Source organism: Cucumis sativus, chromosome 6 (genome assembly GCF_000004075.3).
Source record: "Cucumis sativus cultivar 9930 chromosome 6, Cucumber_9930_V3, whole genome shotgun sequence".
Lineage (NCBI taxonomy): Eukaryota > Viridiplantae > Streptophyta > Magnoliopsida > Cucurbitales > Cucurbitaceae > Cucumis > Cucumis sativus.
Genome location: NC_026660.2, coordinates 11,022,657 through 11,045,248, shown reverse-complemented (window position 1 = coordinate 11,045,248; position 22,592 = coordinate 11,022,657). Strand labels below are relative to the sequence as shown.

The 22,592-nt window shown below is 30.0% G+C and overlaps 2 protein-coding genes across 2 annotated transcripts; one reads left to right on the top strand and one right to left on the bottom strand.

Annotated features, from left to right (window-relative positions):
* The first annotated feature begins 2,630 nt into the window (after nt 1–2,630).
* LOC101221092 (tyrosine aminotransferase) lies at nt 2,631–8,059 on the top strand. Its single transcript, XM_004149222.3, has 7 exons — nt 2,631–3,063; nt 5,182–5,524; nt 5,621–5,839; nt 6,003–6,062; nt 6,225–6,380; nt 6,467–6,560; nt 7,542–8,059. Exons 1-7 carry the CDS (start codon nt 2,795–2,797, stop codon nt 7,670–7,672), a joined length of 1,272 nt encoding a protein of 423 aa, XP_004149270.1. The 5' UTR covers nt 2,631–2,794; the 3' UTR covers nt 7,673–8,059.
* A 1,943-nt stretch (nt 8,060–10,002) lies between these two features.
* Nucleotides 10,003–13,269, bottom strand: LOC105435802. The gene is made up of 3 exons (XM_011658774.2): nt 12,785–13,269; nt 11,408–12,420; nt 10,003–11,320 (listed from the first exon to the last, which is right to left on the bottom strand). Exons 2-3 carry the CDS (start codon nt 12,383–12,385, stop codon nt 10,322–10,324), a joined length of 1,977 nt encoding a protein of 658 aa, XP_011657076.1. The 5' UTR covers nt 12,386–12,420; nt 12,785–13,269; the 3' UTR covers nt 10,003–10,321.
* Between the last annotated feature and the right edge of the window lie 9,323 nt (nt 13,270–22,592).

The following is a 22,592-nucleotide window of genomic DNA, read 5'->3' as shown; positions in this document are numbered from 1 at the left end:
GATAATCAGAAAGTAATGTTATGAGTGGGCTACCCAAATTTAAATGGAGAGTTTGCAAAAATAGCAAGAAAAAATTATGATAATAGAGTGCATGCATGTCACTTACATTTTCAAATTTTCAAAAATAGCAAATTTAAAAGCAAATTATCATCTTATTACCGTCAAATTTGCAATATGCAAAAAATAGGTGTTATGAGCTGTTTTTTTCTAATTTTTTTTTATCATCTAATACAATTTCCAAATTTAAATCAACGTATATGTATATCATATGGTTATCAGAGGGTATCAAAAAAACTATCACAGAGCTGTACAAATTACGACGAAGAACAATAAATTAGCACACAATAAATTTGAAACGAGCTAAGTTTCATCTTTTCCTTTCAAGTTCATTGGCTATTTTTTGGTTGAATTTTTAAATTTGCTATTTGTGCAATTTAGAAAATGGACTGACATGGACCTTATTGTCATAATTTTTTTCTTTTTCCTATTTTTACAAGCACCCCATAGTATTATAACATGGTTAATTAATAAATCAAATATCAATTCATCACTATTATTAAAATACAGTAAAATTGTTTTGGATAGAAAAAAAATGAAATTATTTTTAAAATATAGCAAAATATTAATATAGATTATAAAGAATTTGATAGATTTTGTTTTATTTTGTAATTAGTTTCTTTTTTTTTTTTTTTGCAATATTTGAAAATGTGACTTATCTTTTAATTATTTAATATAAAAATTTATTGGTAATTGTTAATCGTTAACTAATGTAGATTTATTTAATGATGATAGTAATTAATTAATATTTAATAAATATATAGAGTTATTTTCAAATATAACAAAATGTGTCAAAATATAACAAAATATCACCATTTATCTATCATAGATTCAAATAGACTATTATTCAATTTACACACAAATAGTAGTCTATTTGAGTTTATCTAAATTTATAACAAATAGATTGTGATATTTTGTTATATTTTGTAAATGTTTTGAGAAGTTTTGTCATTTAAAATATTTTTTCTTCAAAATATGAGATGTTTTCAAATATATCACAATGAACCAAAATATTTACAAAATATAACAAAATTTTAGAGTTTCTCAATGGTGGACATTAATGATATAATCTGATATTTTGTAAATATTTTCAGCAGCTTGCTCATTTACCATAATTTCTTTTAAAATATTGTAATTTTTATTGTAAGTGATTAAATAATAAGAATGGTTGCAAATATACTAATTAGATTCAAAATAACTAAGTATATTTAAAAAAAATTGTAAATATAGGGGAGGATAGAATTTGACAAATTTTGTTATATTGCAATTTTTAAAAATGTTGCTATATACTTAGTAATTATTCCTAAAATTGTTATTAATTTTTAATTACCCTAAATAAATATTGTAATAATATATTAAACAACTCTAGATTTAATTTAGGACTAAACTAAATATTCTCTTATATCTAATAAAATAGTTATTTAACGTTGATTTTAATGTACAAATTTGGTAAATAAATAAATATATTAAACTTTTAAACTTTAAATATTCTATATATCCAAACACATATAAATATTCGTAATTCCAAACATTTAAAACTCATCACAATTTAAATCTCAAATTTTAATATTGATGGTGTGATAACAGTCCCTAGCCAAAGAATGTTCAATTAAAAATGTTTAAAAAAAATTTGATGGAGTTACCCGAATGGAAAATTTTGAAATATAGTATAATAAATTAAAATATCAAAATTTTGGATTTTATTTAGGATAAAAACTAAAAAATTGATAAATTTCTATTATTTCTATCAATGTCACTAATAATCAGTGTCTATCAATATCTACTAGCGATAAAATGTAATTTTTTTTTTGCTATATTTTATTTATTTTTGTCAAATTTGCCTTCTTTTGTTTTTAATTTCGGTGCAAAAATCACTAATAAATTTGGTAGTGTGAAATAAGTTTCATATGGGTGGCTGATTGGTAATAAAGATGCATTCTAGCTTACCTCATTGTCCATTGTAACCATTATTGTAGAAAAGACAAATATATTTTGGTATTGGTCATTTACATGGCAAAATCCACCAACCACCAACCACTCCTTCACTCGTTGGTTCTTTCCAAGTATTTGTTTTATTTGGTGTCTTCACTAACCCATATTTTGATTGGTGCCAATGCTTGGGTGTATATTAGCTTTATTGATATACTGAACTATCATTTTTTTTTTTCAATTTTTATTAACAATTTTAAAATTTATCCTCAACCATGTCAATTTTTAGAATTTTCTAACATTTTCCATTCAAATAAAATATTATATATAAAAGATTCATAAAGAAAATTGAGATGGAAGGATAAAATTAAAATACTTCATATTTTCATTTGTAAGAGTTAAAATATAAATACTACAACAACAACAAAGTGGTGTTGTCTTCAACTTAAAAAGTGCAACATAAATGAGGTTGAGAAGTAGGAAATTGTGCATCACCAACATCTTTGTATCTTAATTAAAATAAAAGTAAACGTAGATACCTTACCACTCATTCAATTCCCTTTTTTCATCTTTGGTCACAAACTACATTGGTTTCCTTTGGATGAAATTTTTTATAATGTTTCGCAACTGTCATTATTCCATGCATTCGTCAATCTTAATTCTCTCATCTCCGGTCCCACACCCGCAGTCGCCTTTGTCCTTCTCCTTCCTACAAATCCCATGGTAACCAAACCACCTCACTTCTGTGAGTGTGAGTGTGAGTGAGCAAGCAACCCAAGCTAGCTCATAAACATACAAATTAAAAGCCATGGAGATGAACGCCGACCACCACTGGAACTTCCATGGCGATGAACACCTCAACAAACTCTCCATTTCAGTCCGTGGCTCTCTTAATCTCATCTCTAGCCATCGCAATTCTGATGATCCTCGCCCCATCATTGCTTTTGGCCGTGCTGACCCTTCTGCTTACCCTTCCTTTCACACCTCTCCCTTAATCGTTGAATCCCTTGTTAACGCCGTCCAATCCTTTAAATTCAACTCTTATCCTTCCACGCATGGCCTTCTACCTGCCAGGAGGTTATTTAATTACTCTTCTTCACTATTATGTTTGCTAATCTTAATCTCATTCCCCTTCTGCTGAATCTTTATAATTGTTTTTAATCATTCAAAATCACTTCACCGTTGTACATTAAAGTGATTAAGGAGGGGTATTTCTTAGTGATGTGGTAAAAACAAATGGATTTAATCATTTTATTATCACTCTCAAACATGCACTTCTTTGCCTACTTATAATTTCTCATAGTTGTTTATCATCCCCTGCTGTTTTTCTATTGTTATTTGCTGTTTTGTTCCTTTCAGATTCTGTGTAGTTTTTTTGTAGGCCAAATTAAAGGAGGATGACTTTAACATTTAAAACGATTAGGAAGCCGAACCCAACAAATTATTGTTGTTTTCTTAAAGACAACTTTCTTTTTAAGAATTAGTGCAAACTTAATTAGTTTGTTAAATAATTAAATTAGCTTTTCTTTTAATTTATGTTAGTGGGTTTATTTTGGGGTAGTTTCTCCTACGATGGAAAGAGTGCCCTAATAAGTTAGTGAAAATGATGGAGGAGAACTTCAAAGTTAGTGGCAGAAGTTGCTGCATTACTTGTTAGTTTTAACTTTTCCAATAAGAACTTTTATACCGTTTCCACTCTAATGAATATATAACTCAATCACTTGATCCTTTGTAAAATATTTTTCTCCTGTTTCCACTTTCGTTTACTTTGTTTGTTATTTTTTTTGTTACATTTGTTCCCTGTGGTGCTTGAAGTGTAAATTCATAGTTTTCAGCGGAACTCCTTGAATAATTGATTATTAACTAGAAAGACATTCAAATCTCAAACTCAAACACCCCAGTCCAAATTATTGTGCAGGAAGTAAAACCAGATTGATTTGTTTTCTTTGTTGAGGTCTAAATCGATCCACAAGGCACATGCAAGTTAGACTCCATCTCACTTAAGTTGTTTCAATCGATATTTTGAGATGCACTTGAGTTCGATTTTATTAAACACTTAGAGAGAACGTTTAGATCATCAACTTGAAGTTAGTGGAATGGGCTATTACACTAGTCTAATGCTCGAGATATAATATAATAGTGTTTATAACTATTTATAACCTACCATTAACTACCATAAATACAAGGTAAAAACTTTTTTTTTTGCTACTTTATTTACTATTTTTCATAGAATTTCTTATTTTTCACTCATCCTCTCTCTTCCTCTTTGTTATAATGTGTTTTCTATTTTTTATCCCGACTAAAATAGTTAAACAAAAACTATTATAGCTAGTTGTTAGCTTATAACATCCATTAAATATAATAACCAATTCAATATAAACATATGTAAACACTTATAAAGGCTCTGTCGAAAATATGAATGAGCATTTTTATAGTGTGCATGCATTGCAGGTCATGCACTCAAGTGGTTGGGTTTGCAACTATGTCTCCTTATCTGCCTGCACATGTCGAGACATGAGAGGTCTATCACTTCCACCTTGAGGAAGTATATACCTTAACGTTGTGTTTGTTTGGAGTATATTCAACATAGGTAGTAGGATTGTAACCTTCTCACTATTGGAGTGATTTCTAATTAATATGGCAATCATTCAACTAGGCTCAAATTAACATAGTATTAGAAAGTTAGTCCTAAAACATTTTTAATTGGTTAGAAAGGTAAACATCAAAGTTTTGCTGGATTTTGACAAAATGAGGAGCGGTTGTCCCACGTCAAAAAGGTTTGATAAAATGATGAGCTCCGAATATGATAAAAACATTCTATGACTTCAGTGTCAAATATTCTTATTAGAAACGGTAACGATCCCACAAATCAAGATGTGTGGGGCACTTTATTGGTATAGATAGTGAATTTGAAATCAGAATCTCTATGTGTTCATTCAAATCTCCCTTCGAAACTCGGATATTACATAAACCACTTTAAGTTTGTTCTTACTCTTTTTAGTTTAAAAGTGAAAAAGGGTGAGTTGTACAAAAATTTTGAGAAACAGATGTGATTGTAAAAAAAATTCCCATATTTCTGCATACAAGTGGGAGGGTTTCCCAACAGTTTTTACGTGCTGCTTATAATTCGAATGGAAGAGCATTATTAGCGTTATTCTTGACAAGGCCTTAACATGGAATGTTTTTCCAAATCAGGGCATTGGCAGAATATTATTCCAACAGTCTCCCATACCAGTTATCCCCTAATGAAGTATTTCTCACTGTTGGTTGCACACAAGCCATTGAAATCATAATATCAGTGCTAGCTCGATCACCCGATGCCAACATCTTGCTCCCTAGACCATCTTATCCGCACTACCAAACTCGAGCAGCTTTTGGACACCTTGAAGTTCGGAATTTTGATCTCTTACCAGATAAAGGTTGGGAGGTTGACCTTGAAGCTGTGAAAACTCTTGCAGATAGCAATACTATTGCTATAGTTATTATCAATCCCAACAACCCCTGTGGCAGTGTGTATACGTACCAGCATCTGAAAGAGGTAAGCAATGTTCATTCTGGACTTGTTTTGATAGTTTGTAGTTCCTTCAATTATCTCCCAATGTTTAATGCCTTTTCTTGTTGTTGTTGAATTTAGATTGCAGAAACAGCGAGGAAACTTGGGATTTTTGTAATAGCTGATGAAGTTTATGCGCATATGGCTTTTGGCAACAAGCCCTTTGTGCCAATGGGAGTGTTTGGATCCATTGTTCCAGTGCTAACCCTTGGATCTCTATCAAAGAAATGGTCTGTTCCAGGATGGAGATTCGGTTGGATTTTAGTCACGGATCCAAATGGCATCCTGGAAAAGAATGGGGTTTGTTCAAATTCTCTGTTCTTTCACCATTTATCTTTATCTTTTAGGATCTAATGATGTTTATGTTAGTTAGCTTCTTTGTTGAAATAGAAATATTCTTGCAATTTAAAAGTATTGCTTCGTTTCATTTGTTCGGATATGACACCTATCCTTTTCTTAGCAGATTCTAGAGAACATTAAGAACTGTCTGGACATTTCACCCGATCCCCCAACCTGCATTCAGGTGCTTAAATTGGACCTTCTTACTATGAATGGAGGACTATATTTTTTTATCCTTGACATTATAACTGCCAATCCCAGCACTCCATGATTTTGGTCTTTTCTTTTTAGGCTATTTGTTAACGATCTTGTTTCTTGTTCTGGTTTCTTTACCCTCACCATACAGGGTGCAATCCCACAAATTCTTGCAAAAACAAGCGATGAATATGTTTCAGGTCTTCTTGATTTACTGAGAACAAATGCAGATATTTTGTATGAGAAGATCAATGAGATTCCCTGTTTGACTTGCCCAAACAAACCAGAAGGATCAATGCTTGCAATGGTACCACCATTTAAGAACATACAAGTTTAGGGTTATTTATGATGAGGGTATATTTTGTTTGATTGACAATATTTCATTTGAAACAGGTGAAGCTGAATCTAGAACAACTTGAAGGCATAAAGAATGAGATGGACTTCTGCATCAAGCTGATGAAGGAAGAATCTGTGCTCATTCTCCCTGGTAATCAACATAAATAACATCACCACTAACTTTATTTCAAATGGAAAAAAGCTAACTCAAAGGACTTTCTGTGGGGATGACCTAAAAAATGGTACTGAAGTCAGAATTGACCTGGCTTTGGGAGCAAATGATTGTGGGCATATACTTCTCTAACAAATAAATCAAAATATTTATAAAATATAACAAAATTTGATAGATTCTATAAAAATGGTTGATTTCTATTATACACTAAATATTTTCAATAATATTATTATTCATGATAATTTTTTAATTATATTTTTATTTTATTTTTAAGTTTTTGTATCTAATTTTTTATTATAAATTCTTTTAAAATGGAACTAAAGTTTTACATTGACTACACAGGAAAATTTATGGTTGTGACTTACACAGAAAAGTTATCATTTTAGTCTCCATTTTTTTCAAGTATAAGCGTTTTGATCCTTAAAATTTCAAAATATATCCTTTTGTTGTACTCTGATTTCTAAGAATAGGTTTCAAAAGTCCTTATTTTTTAAAAAATAATTACATGACACTTAAATTAGAAAAATAATTTTAAAGATAACGAGTTAATATTGTAAAATTATTTTGTTTGTGTTTCTTCATCTTTTATATTCTTTTTATTATTTTTACTTTTACATTTGTACTTAGAACTTAGCTAAGAAGACTCATAGTATATGAAGACAACTATCTCAAATCATATTGGGCCTTTTAGGTGAAAAAGAAAACAAAATCGAAAAGATTTATACTGGTAGAATATGTAAAGAGTTTTTGTCCATATACTCTCACTCCTTTTTTTCTCTCGCTTTCACCCAATCATAACTACGAAAAAAACTAGAGGGAGAAAAAAAAAAGGTCCAAGGATAAAGAGTGCAAGAACAAAAATAAAATCTAAAAATAGGTTTGGTGTCACTGTTAGGAAAGTTGAAGAATTGAAATATTGGTTATTAAAGACATGGAAATGAATGAAAGGAATGGTCACAGGTCTTGCTGTTGGGATGAAGAATTGGCTGCGATTTAGCTTTGGGATGGAGCGTAGTTCCATTGAAGATGGCGTGGCAAGGATGAAAGCCTTCTACAAAAGGCATGCTAAAGGCAGCAACCATATGGCCTGATGATAAGTTTAAGTTGCTGCTCATCGTTTATTTTATGTCTTCAATGCATCGACAACTTCCAGTAGTTGATTAGTCCTTTGTCTTAGCTGAAGGTTTATGTCCTGTTTCAATCAATATGAAATAAGTGAGACTAGTAGAGTAGACATAAATTAGTAGGAAAATGAAGTGTGTTCATAGTGGGCAAAGTTGAAATCCCACATAATAACTTTATGTGGTGGGCAAACGTCATGCTTTAGTTCCAATTGTATGGAAGTTCCGTTTATTTTAATCTCAGTTATATATATAATTAGTTTAAGTGGGGTATTTTGGTGTAAATTTAATATAATCTACGATGTAGCATTAGAATTTTATTGGATGGTTGTTTCATTATGTGGTTAAATTTGAGTATGTGTGCTTCTTTTACTTTTGACTAGGGGAGGTTGAAATTTAAAGTATCCTATGGTAGCATTATTTGATACAATCTGCTTTGGTTTACCCACATCATTTGTTTTAGAAGACATGTGAGTATGAGTTATCATATATAATGATTAATTTGTATAAGAATGTAACACGAAGTATTGTCAACATGAGCTTAATTTGACTGATATCTGTGGGCCGTGAACAAGAGATTCCAAGTTCAAATCTCTACTCTTACGTATTAAAATTGTTACCCATTATAATTATTCATAACTTTATCATGGTAATATTTTAATTCTCCTCGTGTATATATACTAACATATTATTGATTTTGATTTATGCAAATGACAGAAATCGTAAATAACGCACTTCCATCTTTTAAGAAATGATGGAAAAATTAGGATAAGTATTATAAGAAAGTTTTATGTAACGTCCCATCCCACACGCCTACTTATTTACCATGCAAAACAGAATGCGACTTAGAAACTTTGAACCTTAAACAAATATAATGCAAACATAACAGTAACAATATAACTACAACAACTTTAGTATTGCAACAAACCACAGCTCTTATTAACTTAAACTCAAGAGTTTCTACACAATACAAGATATAAATTCCACCACCTTCAACCTTCATAGCCTAGCTTGCTTTCTTTAACCCAACCTCGGCCTTAATTTCTTACAATCCGGAAAAGGAAAAACGTAAACCGTAAGTCAATTACTTAATGAGTGATACTTTGAAAACCTTTTTGGGAATACAATTCAGTTAATAGATCATTTTCTTTTCATAAATCCTTTAAACAGTAACAAACAATATAATCAATACTTAAACTTGATAAAATATTTAAGTAACAGTAACTTAAATCCTTGGTTTTATATTCAAAAACCAAGTATCTACTCCTATTAGGTGGTAGACGTTACTTAATACCAGCTCTAAATTTCAGAGGTGGAAATCCCCAATCCATGTTCCTACGAGGTAAGTGTTTCTAGTTCAATTCTAAAGATAAGTGTCATTACCTCTCCTTGGTACCTCTTATCCTATCCCATTAAAACTGTTTTGAGACATCTTGATTTCGAGAAAAAAATTTATAAAATCATATGTTTCAAATCTTTTTGATAAAGTAAACCTTAAATCACAATAGTTTTTTTTTTTGTATAAAGCAACCTTTAAATATTATAATACCTTCATAAACTCATTTTTTTTATAAACCTTAAACATTTCTTGCATAAGTACTTTGATGAAATCTCATGCTCCCAAACATTTGACTTAAATCATACATAAAACAGTACTTTAAGAAACATGTTTTGAAATCATAAATTCATTTAAACAACTTAAGCATTTAATTCAAATCATACATAAACAGTGGCTTAAATAACATGGTGTTAAATCACTTTAATAAATTCATTTTTCACAACCTCAACAATAACACATAATAATGCATGTGTATAACATAAGATTTAAAAAGAAAACTTTCAAAATATTTCTTTTATACAAATCACTTATACAAACTTGAAGTTTCTCTCTAACCTTCAACTCTTCCTTTCTATAGCAGTCTTAAAGTTTTAACTAAATTTTTATGAGAATTTCTAAGAGATATAAACACTTACACCTCTGACTTCCCCTTTTATAGAACCCTCTGCATGACCAATTTGTGACAATTAATTTTATAATTCCTAGGCATTTTTTACCTCTTAACTTCGAGCTTACACCTCCAACTTTCCAAAACTTAAGTCTTTGCATACCTTTACATCTAGAATCCAACTCACCGAACACTTAACCTTCTAATGATCTCAGCCAAAATTGGCCCGAAATCACTCCAAATTCACCGCAAACCAAGAAAAACAAGCAGAATCCAAACAAACTAAAACCACTTATGTTCTGGTTAATGAGAATAGATAAATAGCCAACCAAATAAATAAATAAATAAAAGAAATTGAAGCAACAGAACATGACATATTTTTTTCCATCTTATGCTTACACTGCAAGTAATAGTTACTTTGTATAAAGCACTTTAAATAACTTTTTGGTCATCTACAATTCTTACCACTTTCCCACATTTTTACCAAGACAAATTCTCCCTCTCTTATGTACTACTTCCATTTCCAGTTACTACAAATTACAATGGACTTCTCCATAAAGTATCTCAAATGGCAGCAGCAAGAGAACCATGTACAATTGTGATCTTGATGGCCAATTTCCATCATTGAAGAACTAGAAAGCAGTGACTTTTAGCAATATCTTCCCATTTGAGATCAGAAAACAGTGTTTTGCCTTGTAGTGTAATTACGAGTAGCAAGAGTAGACTTTGGCATCAAGTTTCTTGACGAAATGGTTGGCAACGTGCGCTTAAGCCAGGACTCAGATGGAGATTTCGGTAGGGGTGGAGCAAGTTCAAGTTGTGAAGAAATGGGCAGAGATCTTTTTGGTTGACAAGCGCTTTCGAGATCGATTTTGCCTTGAGTTGAGGCTGATCTTGAGCTTGTCAATGTGATAGAATCCTGGTCATGACCTTTACAATTCCCCTTTACCACTTTCCTATTTAAATGTAACTTCGAAGCTTCTGAACTTGTAAATGAGACAAAATCCTGAAAAGAGCCATCTGAGCTTTCTTGACTTGACTTTTTATGATGAAGGCTTTCTAAACTTTCTTGATTGCCTGATCTCTCTGATTCATCACTTTGAGAATCAATTGTTCTTTCATCTGCCACTTTTTCTTTTGATAATGTAGCCATTGAGTTCGCTTTTGCATCATAATAAGATGAACCCGAATCCATAGACTCCATACTTGTAGAGCTCAACCTCTTATTTTCACCTTCAGCATTAGAATCCAAATGAAGAATCTCTTTACTTTCACTGCTTCTTGTTGACTTATCATGATTCTTCATCAAGAAATCCGCTGTTCCCTTTGTATCTGTGGAGCTTGAATTTGAACTTTGAGACTTTATGCTGCGAACAGAATCTACGTGCAAGGTTTTCTCAACGACAAAGGAGCTCACTGAAGATGGTTCATTTGCCAATAATTCACGAAATTTGGTTCTTCCACTTCCATGTGGTTCAATGTGAACTTTGGAGCTCTTAACTCTTTCAGGGTCATTGGGAACAGCTTTTCCTTCAAAAAGTAGATTTTTGTATTGTTTTTTCAAGTCGTTTGATGTGCTCTTTCTATTTGATTGACCACTAAGCACGGTGCTTTCTTCGTGTAGCTCAACCATCTGGTTCCCATTGAGCGATTTTTTCTCATTCTGAAGATTCTATGATTATATAGGACAAACAAAACAACTGAGAAGACTTGACATGATAAATATAGAATGAAATAAAGAAAACGTATTCGGAAGTACCTTAATGCTGCCGCAAGATCTATCAGTCAAATTATCATTCTGAACTCTTTGAGCTGAAGTAACAGATGAGCCTTGCGTTCTCATCCCGGGAAGCGGGTGTAGAAGGCAAAAGGAATCACTCAAGCAAAACCGAGCGAAGAAACCACAAGATTTGGTAGATGAGTATTCAGATTCATCTACATTCATATCACCATCTACACTAATTTCATCGTAGTCATGTGTATTCGGAGGAGCAAAATACGATGGCAACGTTGTTGGAAGCGAATTTACTCGGCGCTGCTGCTTTTCCATTTCAACCAACTTCTTTGCTACTCTTTGCTGCTCTCTTTGAAAACTTGGCTTTCTAAGAGAAACTTGAGGTGTTTCTGAAGCCAATGCCTTGGCAGCAGGCAGGAATCGTCCCATCATGAAGTCGCGAGTTTGATGATCTTTTGAGAACGATCCCGTTGATTTAACATCACCGTCATCCAATCCACTCAAACCAGTTACACTGCAGTTCATAGAAAATGACTCAGATCTAGAAAGGGTATCATTTGCTTCGAGATAATTCTCTTCTTCATCCTCTGAATCACTTAAATCCCTCTCAATCCTCTCCCTCAAGGTCTTAAACTTGACCATGTTTTTATGGGAAGGAAAATGGGCAGAATTTGAACTTGTTGAGCCTTGTCTCTTACAATATTCTTGCTTTGAATCTGGAAACATCCCAGGAGAGTGTTTTGGGGCGGCGGAAGTCGATTTACAATCTATAGTTCGTGACTTTCTTCCATCTTTAGGCCTTCCTGGGGCATGTTCCCATAGAAAAGGAACATTCCCCGGATTCCTCAATGAACCAGAGATCAATTTCGACTTATAGACAGGAAGAGGCGGCCAGCGATTCTCTGTTCTCACTGTTCCGTTAGCGTCTGACGGAGTTTCCATAGACGAAACCCGCCTCACAGAAAGAAACGGCTGATTAAAATCCAATTGCTTGTTTTCCATCAGATTCTTCACCTCATACAAATACTGAAGTACTACTGCATTTTATCCAAAGGAATGGACAATAAATGACAAATGAAGACTAAGTAAGCAACAACATTAACAAGAGAACAGAAATGGAAAGAACTAATCAAACCAAAAAGAGAAGTGGGAATCATACAGAAAAAGAACAAGAAATGGCTATACAGCTAGAATCTGAATTACTATATCATTTTCTAAGGAACCAAACAGTTTGTTCATAACAGTATAACATCCAGATAATTGGAATTCAACACAAGCAAAAAAAAAAAAAAAAACCCCACTAACCCCAAAAATTAATAGAGATTATAATCTTGATCAAGCAAGAAACAACAGAAGATACCCATAAAACAGAAGCAGAAGAAGAAAACAAAAAAAAAAAACCTGTGGAATAGGAGTGAACCAGAAACGAGCAGAGTAGTCTGTTTGTGAAGAGTTGGGAAAAATATAAGGAGAAAAACAGAGAAGGAGAAGGAATAAAGAGAAGAGAGAAAGGGAGGAATTATGGATAAAGTAGGTTGTACGCCATGAAAGATCAGAATTAAAACACAATCCCTCAATCTTGCCTTTAATGAAAAAGGGGGTAAGGCACAAAAGGCAACTTTTCTATGAATTTTCAAAATCGAACTCAACAGAACAAAACAGGGGACTCGTTCTTTTTCGATGGGAAAAAGACTGTGATTGAGTTTGAACGTTTGTGAACTTTTATTTTTTTTTTCTTTCTGTCTTTGGGGGTTTTCTTGAGAGTTGAGATAATGGAAGGATACGTGATTTGAAGAACAGCCGCCCGTTTCATGCAGAAGCAGAGCCGTCACTCTCCTTTTTTCTTCATCTTCTTTTTTTTTCCCATTTTCAATTCTTTATTTCATCTGTGGTTCTCACATTCAACCCAAGCTTTTTTCTCTTTTTCTTTTTCTTTTTTTCCATGAAATTAAGTAAAGAATCCCATTTAATTGGGTGAATGATGTAATGAAGCAACCACAATTTAGCTGATTAGTAAAAAGTTATCACGTATGAACTACAAACAATGAATTCAATTTTCATATACCATGCTTAATTCAAGATAATTCGTTTCTTGTATGATGTGTGACATGAAAATTTTGAATTTTTTAGATTTTTCGATATTATAGATTTTATGTCAATTAAATTATATTTATGTTTGTAATTATTTAGCATAGTATATTTAGTAGTGCATAAGAAATTTAGGAGAGAAACTAAACTTTAGTTTAAGTAAAGTCTAGAAGATGAAAAATAGATAAAAAAGATTTTGAGTCTAATTTTTATTTGATCTTTTGATTTTTACGTCTTTTGGTTTGATGTCAAGTTATTAAATTTCAAAATCTCATATATCTACTATTGAATTTAAGTTTAATTTCAATTTCAAAATGTGAAGTTATTAGTGGTTTTACTTTTAGTATAATATAATTGGAAAATAGAAAATTTAACCTCTGACTATCAAAATGAAAGCTGGTGGAATTATGAGTAATCTAAATTTGGATATATTATAATAATGTTTAGTGTGGTATAATAAAAAATTATAATGGTCTGTTCATAATAAATTTATAGATATTTTGAAATAAAAAATTGATCAATTGTTAATAGGAAAAGAAAAGAAAATGTGATAATTGATAATGTAGTTCGTTCCTGGCTTGGGTGCCAAGTAAACGTATAGTGCCAAGATTGTGTTCCACGTAGACCTGACAGGTCTTCCACATCAACGAATGTTAGTGGAAATTACGGATGCCACCAAATTTCCTTCTTTTTCTTTTCCTACCATGAACAGTAAATGTAGGAATTTGGAAGCTCACTATCTAATCATTATTTAAAAGTAGGTTAAGAATTTTGATCCTACTTTCTTTATTTATTTATTCTCCTTGGATTGTGTTGTTTTGATTCTGCTATTATTTTGGCTATTCAGTTGGGTTTAGTTCTATCTTTCCGGTTGTTATTGGACGTTTGTATTTTTCGATTGTATTTTTCTTCTTTTATTTTGTTTAGGTTGGACATTCACTATGTGTTAGAAAGCACGAGTGTTATTGGAGAAACTGAATGGGTTATACCGACCTTGGTGAATTAGAGATTAGAGTGAATGTATCTCCTATCATATTCATTCTATACAATTATGGCTGAAGAGGTTTCACTAGATGATCAAGTGAGAGATTTGGACTTGGACTGAGGAGAGGAGAGGTGCGGCTTGGACTTGGCTCAACGGCTCAACTTCAATTGGTTCACAGTGGTCAACTTCGATTGGCACGTGCTCGGTTAAGTTCATCATCTAGCGGTGCAGTTTAGCATTTTGGCGCCGATTCAATTGTTTTTATGCCGATTTTTCACTTTTTGGATTGATTCTTCCATTTTTTGATCGGTTTAAGGTTTTTGGACCTATTTTGAAGCTTTTTAAAGATTTTGAGACCGTTTTTGAAACTTGGGAATCAAATTTATGATATTTTAAAGGTTTATTAGTTTAATTTATTACTTTATTTGTTCTTAGGGGCAATTTTACCGATTCAATTGCTATTTAAATGATTTGTGAATGTTATTTAGATTAATTTAAATTTTATGAGTTATTTAAAGTATCTTTGATATTCTATATATGTGAAATTGGATAAGCATCATGCATGACATAACTTAGTTAAATGTAATTTGTTATATTTAAATTAATATCTTGTGTATGTTTGATTGATTTTCATGTATTATTTTTTTTAATATTAATTAAGATGAAAATCAATTTGCATGGCATATTACATCCACATATTAATATAATTGTTATATTAATGTAATGTTTAACATTTTGTATCGGTTATTTTTTAATTAAATCATAATATGCATATTCTAGGATTAATTAATTAATTTTATAATAGTTATAAATTTTGATAATTAGAAACCCTCAATCTATAACAAGGAGTTGCATGCAAACTTACAATTTTAGGATTAATTTGATTTAATTTTAAATTGTTTAAAATTAAATAGATTTAAGATCACATTAATTCTAATAGGATTAGAATTATGTCTTAGTTTAGTTTAATGAAACTAAGTAGCACAAATAGGATTTAAGGTCATAAAGGACTAGTCTGGATATGTGTATGGGACAAAGGCCTAAAAAGGTCAATCCCTAGAGAGAGTGGCGAAAAGGAATAGCTTTTCCGCCATCTATAACGTTGCGAAAAGGAATAGCTTTTCCGCCATTTATAACGTTGCGAAAAGGAATAGCTTTTCCGCCATCTATAACGTTCTCTTCTTCTTCTTCTTCTCTGATCGTAAAAGTGAGATATAACGTTCTCTTCTTCTTCTCTGATCAGTTGTAAAAGTGAGAGCTTGGCTCCTAAGAAAGGAAGAATCTATACTTTCATTGTCCCCTAACTTGTAATATTTTTTCATTCTCATTTTTCTCTATTTTATGCATTTCTTTGTAACCTATGTTGTTCATAGGGTACAATAGCCTAAGGCCTACATCCTTGTATATATTTTACATGTTTATACATTTTCAATCCATCATTTATTGACTTCCCACTTGTTAATGTGTTATCAGTATAGGTTTGTGATAAATTCTTAACAAGGAATCTAACTTACAATTCTTAACGCATTCATCGTTTGACCAATGTCAATCGCCAACTACCCGAGAGGGCAAGTAGCAAGGATAAGGGTAATGCGCACACAAAGGAATTTGACAACAAACTCCACCTTAGCGAGTTAACTTCCAACATTTGTATCTTGAAAGACGAACAAGTATGGATATTAGAAATCTGATAAGTATTATAAGTGAGTTCTCTTGGATATATCTCACCTAATCAAGCACAATTATTTGCATCCCGAAAGGTGAGCAAGTGTGGCGTTTAAACACTTTGAGAGATGTTGGTCGCTTAATAATGTGTAGACCTTCTTTCACTTTTTTCTCGCATACAAATTAGTCCGCAATTCCATCTTGCATCCACTCATTCCCCTTTACAGATTCTCTCGGCGTGCATAAGTAGTTTTATTCTTGGTTATGATTCTTTTATACTTTATTAAATTAATTCTTTTATACCGCCTAAATGATAAGTAGTTCTTAGAACTAATGTCTTGAATCAACCTCATGTGTTCGACCCTGGATTATCTAGGTAAATCTACTATTTTTCTTGCACCTGGACAAGTAGTAGGAAAACTTGTACTCAACGAGAACTTAGCTATTACGGGATAAAGAAGTACATAGTGAGCATCTTCCATGCTATGATCATGGTCCATGACTTATCCCATAGAATTAATCACGCAGTAGCTTTGTGACGTATTACCTAGATTAGAACTGCAGGGTGCATGAAAAATTACTAAGTCCAAACCAAAAGAAACAATCAAGTTACACTCAAAACAACTAGTCCAGTTGCATGTGAGGCTCATGTGTGATTTTCATCGGCCAAAATTTGAAATTAACAAAAATCATCTTTAGCAAAATCCATAATGATAGTTACAATTATGTACACTTGCAACTTTTAATTGTAAAATTTGAACTTTCAAACTTATACAATTGCTACAATTTCTACAATTATATAAGTTTGAGAGTTCAATTTTAACACTTATATAAGCTTGAGGGTTCAATTATTTTTAATTACAACTACTCTGATAACGTTTACAATTCTTTCCAAAGCTTTTAACGAAAAAAAAAGTTTGATCAGTACACAATATTGTCAAACAAACAATTAATAGATCTTCACCAATTTAATACAAAACAAAAGTTTAAAACAACAGAATGATGGGAATTTTAGAAACAAGAAAGAAAATGGGCAAGAGTGTTGATGTGATTTCATTTGCAATTTTAAAATTTGCTTGGGATACTTGAATTTGAAATGATTAAAGTACCATGGTGCTCAAATTTATTTTTTAAAAATGTCATCATTGCGATAACATGGTGGTGATAGCAATAAATTATAAAATCATGGAAGATTAAGTTGCCACTTAATTATAATAAAAATGATGGGGATAAGAACAATGAATAATAACGATGATTAATATAATCAAACATGAAATGAATAAATTTTTCTTGTTTCAAGCATCCGATAAAGAGAATCTCCCTCATGCCTTCGAGAGAGATTCATTTCTTTCAAGCACAAATCACTTAACATTTGTTGTACTCTTCAAAATATAACTCCACTTACAAGTTTTTCTTATTTTCGTTAGGTTTTAAATTCGGTTAGATTTTACTCGTAGATAGTAAATATAATTTATTGACCATTATTTATTAATAAAATGTTGTTGTTATTATTATTACAATAAGTGTTATTAATTATACTATTAGCTTTGTCTTAATAACCTAAATCCAATAAACTAACATCCTATGTTGTTTGATGAGTTTTGAACAGTATGTAAAGACATAGAGGGATTAATGTTAGAAATCAGTTTAAAGGGTCTATAGTATAGGGATAAGGTCGAGTAACTTATCCTGATAACACTATGGATACGGCTCACTTTGTATTTGATACAAACGCGTTCATGTAGGTAACATGCGAATGAGGGTATCCTATGCAATGAATTTGCATAAGATCATACCACAAAATAGTAACCACTAGATGTAACTTTGTTAACTAGTTAGGTTTCTATTTCAATAGAATGACATATGTAACTTAGTTTTAATCCTGAGTGTATTATAAACTCATGTTCGTGAGAGATTGTCATTTGATTTGTAGATGAGAGTGGTCAAATAATACAAAATAAAAAAAAAAAAACAATGAAAACCAAAATAAAAATGGGTTATGCAGTTCAAACGAAAAAATCATTGAATTGAATATTAGTAATGTTGCGAAATTAAAATTAATTAAATACTTGTGGGTTGAATATTTAATTAATTAGTGGATTTGGATTCGCAGTGTTGTTGAATTTGAATTTAATTAAATATTTTTGGGTGTTTATTTAATTAAATTAAAAAATAGAAATTTGTTAGAAATTTGATAATTATATGTATAGAATTGTTATGAAAAAATGAAAAGTTAATTATATTTGTTAAAATATAATTATTAAGAAAAATTATTTATATTTTGGAAAAAGAAAAACGTTTGATTATTCATTGAAGAAAGGGAAGATTAAGAAGAGGAAAAAAAAAGAAGGTTGAGAGGAAGAAAGAGAAGGATTAAGGAGAATAAACTAATTCATTTTTCCCTTAATCTTTGTTCCCAAACATGAAAATGACTATATAGCCCTTTCCTTTTTCTTTCCCTCCACAAAATCTTGGATGAATGAAAGAATGAAAGAGGTGAAAAGTGAGAGAAAAGATATAACATAAAGCAGCCCAACTCAACAAATCTTGTTGCCAGGCCCAACTAATAGCTTCACCCATCTCAATATTTAGGTCTATATATATCCTTTTCTCCATCAACTTTAACCGTTTTTTCAAAAATAGAAAAAGTTGATAAATTATTTATAAAATAGTGTTTTTGTAAATTGTACCCTTCTAGTTTTTAATTAAAAAAACGTTACGTTATTTGATAAATTAATACTAAATTGATGCTATTATGAATATTCTAAATTAGAGTTAAATATTATTAGATGTTTATAATCATCTTTGATTTTGAAATCATTATTCTCGTAACTCTATAAATAGAGGTCATAGATATCATTTGTAATATACCATGATACATCATAAATGTGATATCATTCTTTCTTCTTCCATTATATGCCTCTTGCATTCTTAGGTTTATTTTTCTTCTCTCAATTTTATAACAAATGTTATTTAATTGTATGAACTAAAATAGATTTATTATTTCAATCATTTTCATACTAATATTTAATTAAGTTTTGTTATTTTATTGTTATTTAAATGTTCTTGTCTTAATTTTTTTTTAAATATCAATTGTTATAAAAATAAAATGAGTCATCTAGTTCTAGAGAGTAGATGTGGAAAAGTACACCAATATAAATGAATCAATTTAAGATTTGTAATCTAATTTAGAAGAAGGTAGTATAAAGCTGAAATTAATAACATATCAACACTTTACTCGTGAAAACAAGTGTTTGAACACTACTACAAAAATGAGTTTATTTGATGTCGATACAATGACAAGTAAACTTGTAATGGACGTTTTAAAAAGCATCAAGTAATCGACTGTTAAGTATCAAATATAGTCTTATTACTTGACACTAAAAAAACGTCAAGTATTATATTTTTAGATCTCGAACAAGACGTTAATATCAGTCTTATCGTTCTATCTAGTTCTTGGATCTTGAACAGGACATTAGTATTATCCGCTATTCTCTGACAAAAATTTGGTTTATCTTAAGTAGAAAAAAAAAATACACTCGTTGAAGGAGTGATTATAATGTGTACTTTTGTTTCATTTGTTTTTTTTTTTTTCTCAATAATGGCAAACAATGGAACTCCATGGGGGCGCTTACAGGAAAGACTAATTAAAGAAGTCATGCAATGCTTGGAGACTTTATTTAATGGAAGGTTAGACAAACTAGAACAAGGGTTTAAAGCTAGGAAAAAGCCTAACTCCATAACCAGACTGTAGAATGCGTAAACTAATTTGAAATACGATAATGTAAAGATATGAAAATTAGGTTGGGGAGATTAATCATAAATTTATGAAATGAACATCCAAAATAACAAGAAAGGCATCATAATTAGTAATAAAGCTTTAAATATGGAATAAAGTAATAAATAATTGATAATGTAAAGCATAGTTAATAGTTAAATAGTTTAAGGGTACGTGTTTGAATAAAAAGAAATTTAAAATAGAAGCCACGTGTGTGATATGAAGTTGTGGGATATGCATTGGAAGCATAACCGCATTGACTTAATCAGGACCGTTGGTTTAATTTTAAATGAACAATAAACAAAACGTTAAATTATTATTGCTTTGTCCTTTCACGCTCAACCTCCTAAACCCAATAAATATCTCAATTCTCAACCCCCTTTTCCTTTTAAACCTACAATCTTTTCACCCAAATTTTCCATTTTTCCTCTCCATTCTTTTTTAAATATTTCATTTTAAAACTCAAAATTAATAATTTTTTCCACTAAAATAATTCACATTATTTGTCATTATCTGAGATATATAATTTTATTAATTAAACACAACCTTTCAAGGAATCAATTGATGCATTGACTGTCTTCTAAAAAGGCATGTATTGATTTACTTATCTTAATTTAGGATTCTAATTAAAATTATTATAATTTCCACTCAATATTTTTCAAACAAAATAGGATTTTAATTGATTGGCTCAACAAAATTTCGAGTTAACATAATTCATCCAATTATTGAGTGACAACATTCTAAAATTTAAAACTATAAATAAATACTGCAACATTAATAATACAGAGTTAAACACAATATTAAAGGTTAACTAACCCACTAACAACTTAAACTTTATTTGTAAAAAAAAAAAAAAACTAAAAATCTAATTATTGAAATTTTATAGAAGGAACAATTTAATTTAATTTAGTTCTCAAACTTTTAATTTGATTCTGTAATAACTTAGTTCTTTAATATGTAATAATATGTAACTGTAATTGTAATATGTAACAATTTAACGAATTTATAACAATTTAATCTTTAAATAAATAAATAAAACTAAATAAATATTCTTTAATTTTATAAAATACAATGTCCCCATCATAAATAATAAAAATTTGAGATTAATTTTGATTGTGATTATTTTTTTACATTCGGACAAATTTGAAAATACACAAATTAAATCATTATTTTTGTTGTGTTTTTTAAATAGATTGATTTTTTTTACAAATGTATTGTAATAAATGCTGGAGTGAAGATTTGAACCTGGGACCTCTTGTCCACAAAAACATACATGCTAAACTCATGTTGACAATAATATAAAATACATTGATTTTCTGATTTTGATTGAAAAAAAGTCCATTCAAGTTAATATGCAAACTAAAATTTAGCTTTTAAAAAATGGTTTGTGTGTTTTGGAATTTGATCGTAAGTTTAGATTCATTTTGTGAATGTGGTGTATGTATATAAAAAGGATGTGTTTCTTTAAAATTTTGAAAAATGATTACAAAGTGCAAATTATAAACTACAAATAAGAATAAATGATTGAGCTTTCTAAGTCGTGTTTGTTAGAAAATTTCAATACAAAATGTTTGAAATCAATACATTTAATAAAAACGTAGTTGTATTTTATGTTTTAGTCACGTGTTTGTTGACAAAATTTTAAATTAGATTATAATTTTATAAAAATATTTAAATGTATTTTATATTATATATTTATAAATAATAAAATTAATCTCACTTATTAACTTGACAACGCTATTTTTAATTATTTGTGAATATAATTTGTGTTTAAAAATCAATTAAATTGCAAAATCAATCTATATTATTTGAAAAAAAGTTAAAGTTTAGTTGATAGTTCAACAAAATCCAATTTAGTTTATAGTTCGACAAAATCTCATATTTAAGTTTTCTTTAAAATCTTCCTAAATAGTATTTACGAAATATTAAATTCTATCCATTTAAAAGTAAATTTGTAATTTAATTTAAAAATTTATAAAACATTACATAGATTAATATCATATCAAAAAATAAATTGGGTTATAACATGCATATTATTTTAACATATTTTTATACGTATTTAATATAATTATATTTTTTAAATGTAAAACTCAAATTTTGAATACAACCAAAATATAAAAAAGTTGCTATCAAAATCTACAATGATTGAATCATGCATAATTCCAAAACAATTCAAAAAAATAGAAACATATTGTTAAACTTAATAAATGTGAAAACATAAAATATAACTTAGATTCTTTAGCAAATAACTTGTGAATTTCTTAATGAAATGGTAAGTAATTTTAAAAAATAGAGTTTTATAAACGTTAACGCTACAAATATATATGACATAAATATTTTAGAATAAAATGGCTATTAAAGATTTCAAATATGGAAGAGGAAACAAATGGCTCATTTGGTGACGTTTTCATTAACTCTTTCTTGTTTCTGTTTTTTATTTTTTTTAAGGAACGAAAGTGTTTGGTAATGTTCATGTTTCTCGTTCAAAAAAAAAGTAGAAACGTTTTCCATTTTATAAAGAACTATTGTAAACAAGAAAATGTAGTTTATTCGGTTCTGTTTCTCAATTATTTCTATTCGTTTCCTTTTCCTTTTTATTAATTGTTTCCATTGGTTTCTTTTTTCTTTTTCTCAATTATTTTTATTGGTTTTTTTTCTTCGTTTTTTCAATTATTTTTATTGGTTTTCTTTTC

What these genes read in the sequence shown, in the direction of transcription:
- LOC101221092 (XM_004149222.3), top strand. Translation starts at nt 2,795, where the DNA reads ATGGAGATGAACGCCGACCACCACTGGAACTTCCATGGCGATGAACAC. An exon ending in CGTACCAGCATCTGAAAGAG is followed by an intron (nt 5,525 to 5,620) that starts GTAAGCAATGTT and finishes TGTTGAATTTAG; the next exon opens with ATTGCAGAAACAGCGAGGAA. An exon ending in ATCCCCCAACCTGCATTCAG is followed by an intron (nt 6,063 to 6,224) that starts GTGCTTAAATTG and finishes CTCACCATACAG; the next exon opens with GGTGCAATCCCACAAATTCT.
- LOC105435802 (XM_011658774.2), bottom strand. Translation starts at nt 12,385, where the DNA reads ATGGAAAACAAGCAATTGGATTTTAATCAGCCGTTTCTTTCTGTGAGG. An exon ending in GATCTTGCGGCAGCATTAAG is followed by an intron (nt 11,321 to 11,407) that starts GTACTTCCGAAT and finishes ATATAATCATAG; the next exon opens with AATCTTCAGAATGAGAAAAA.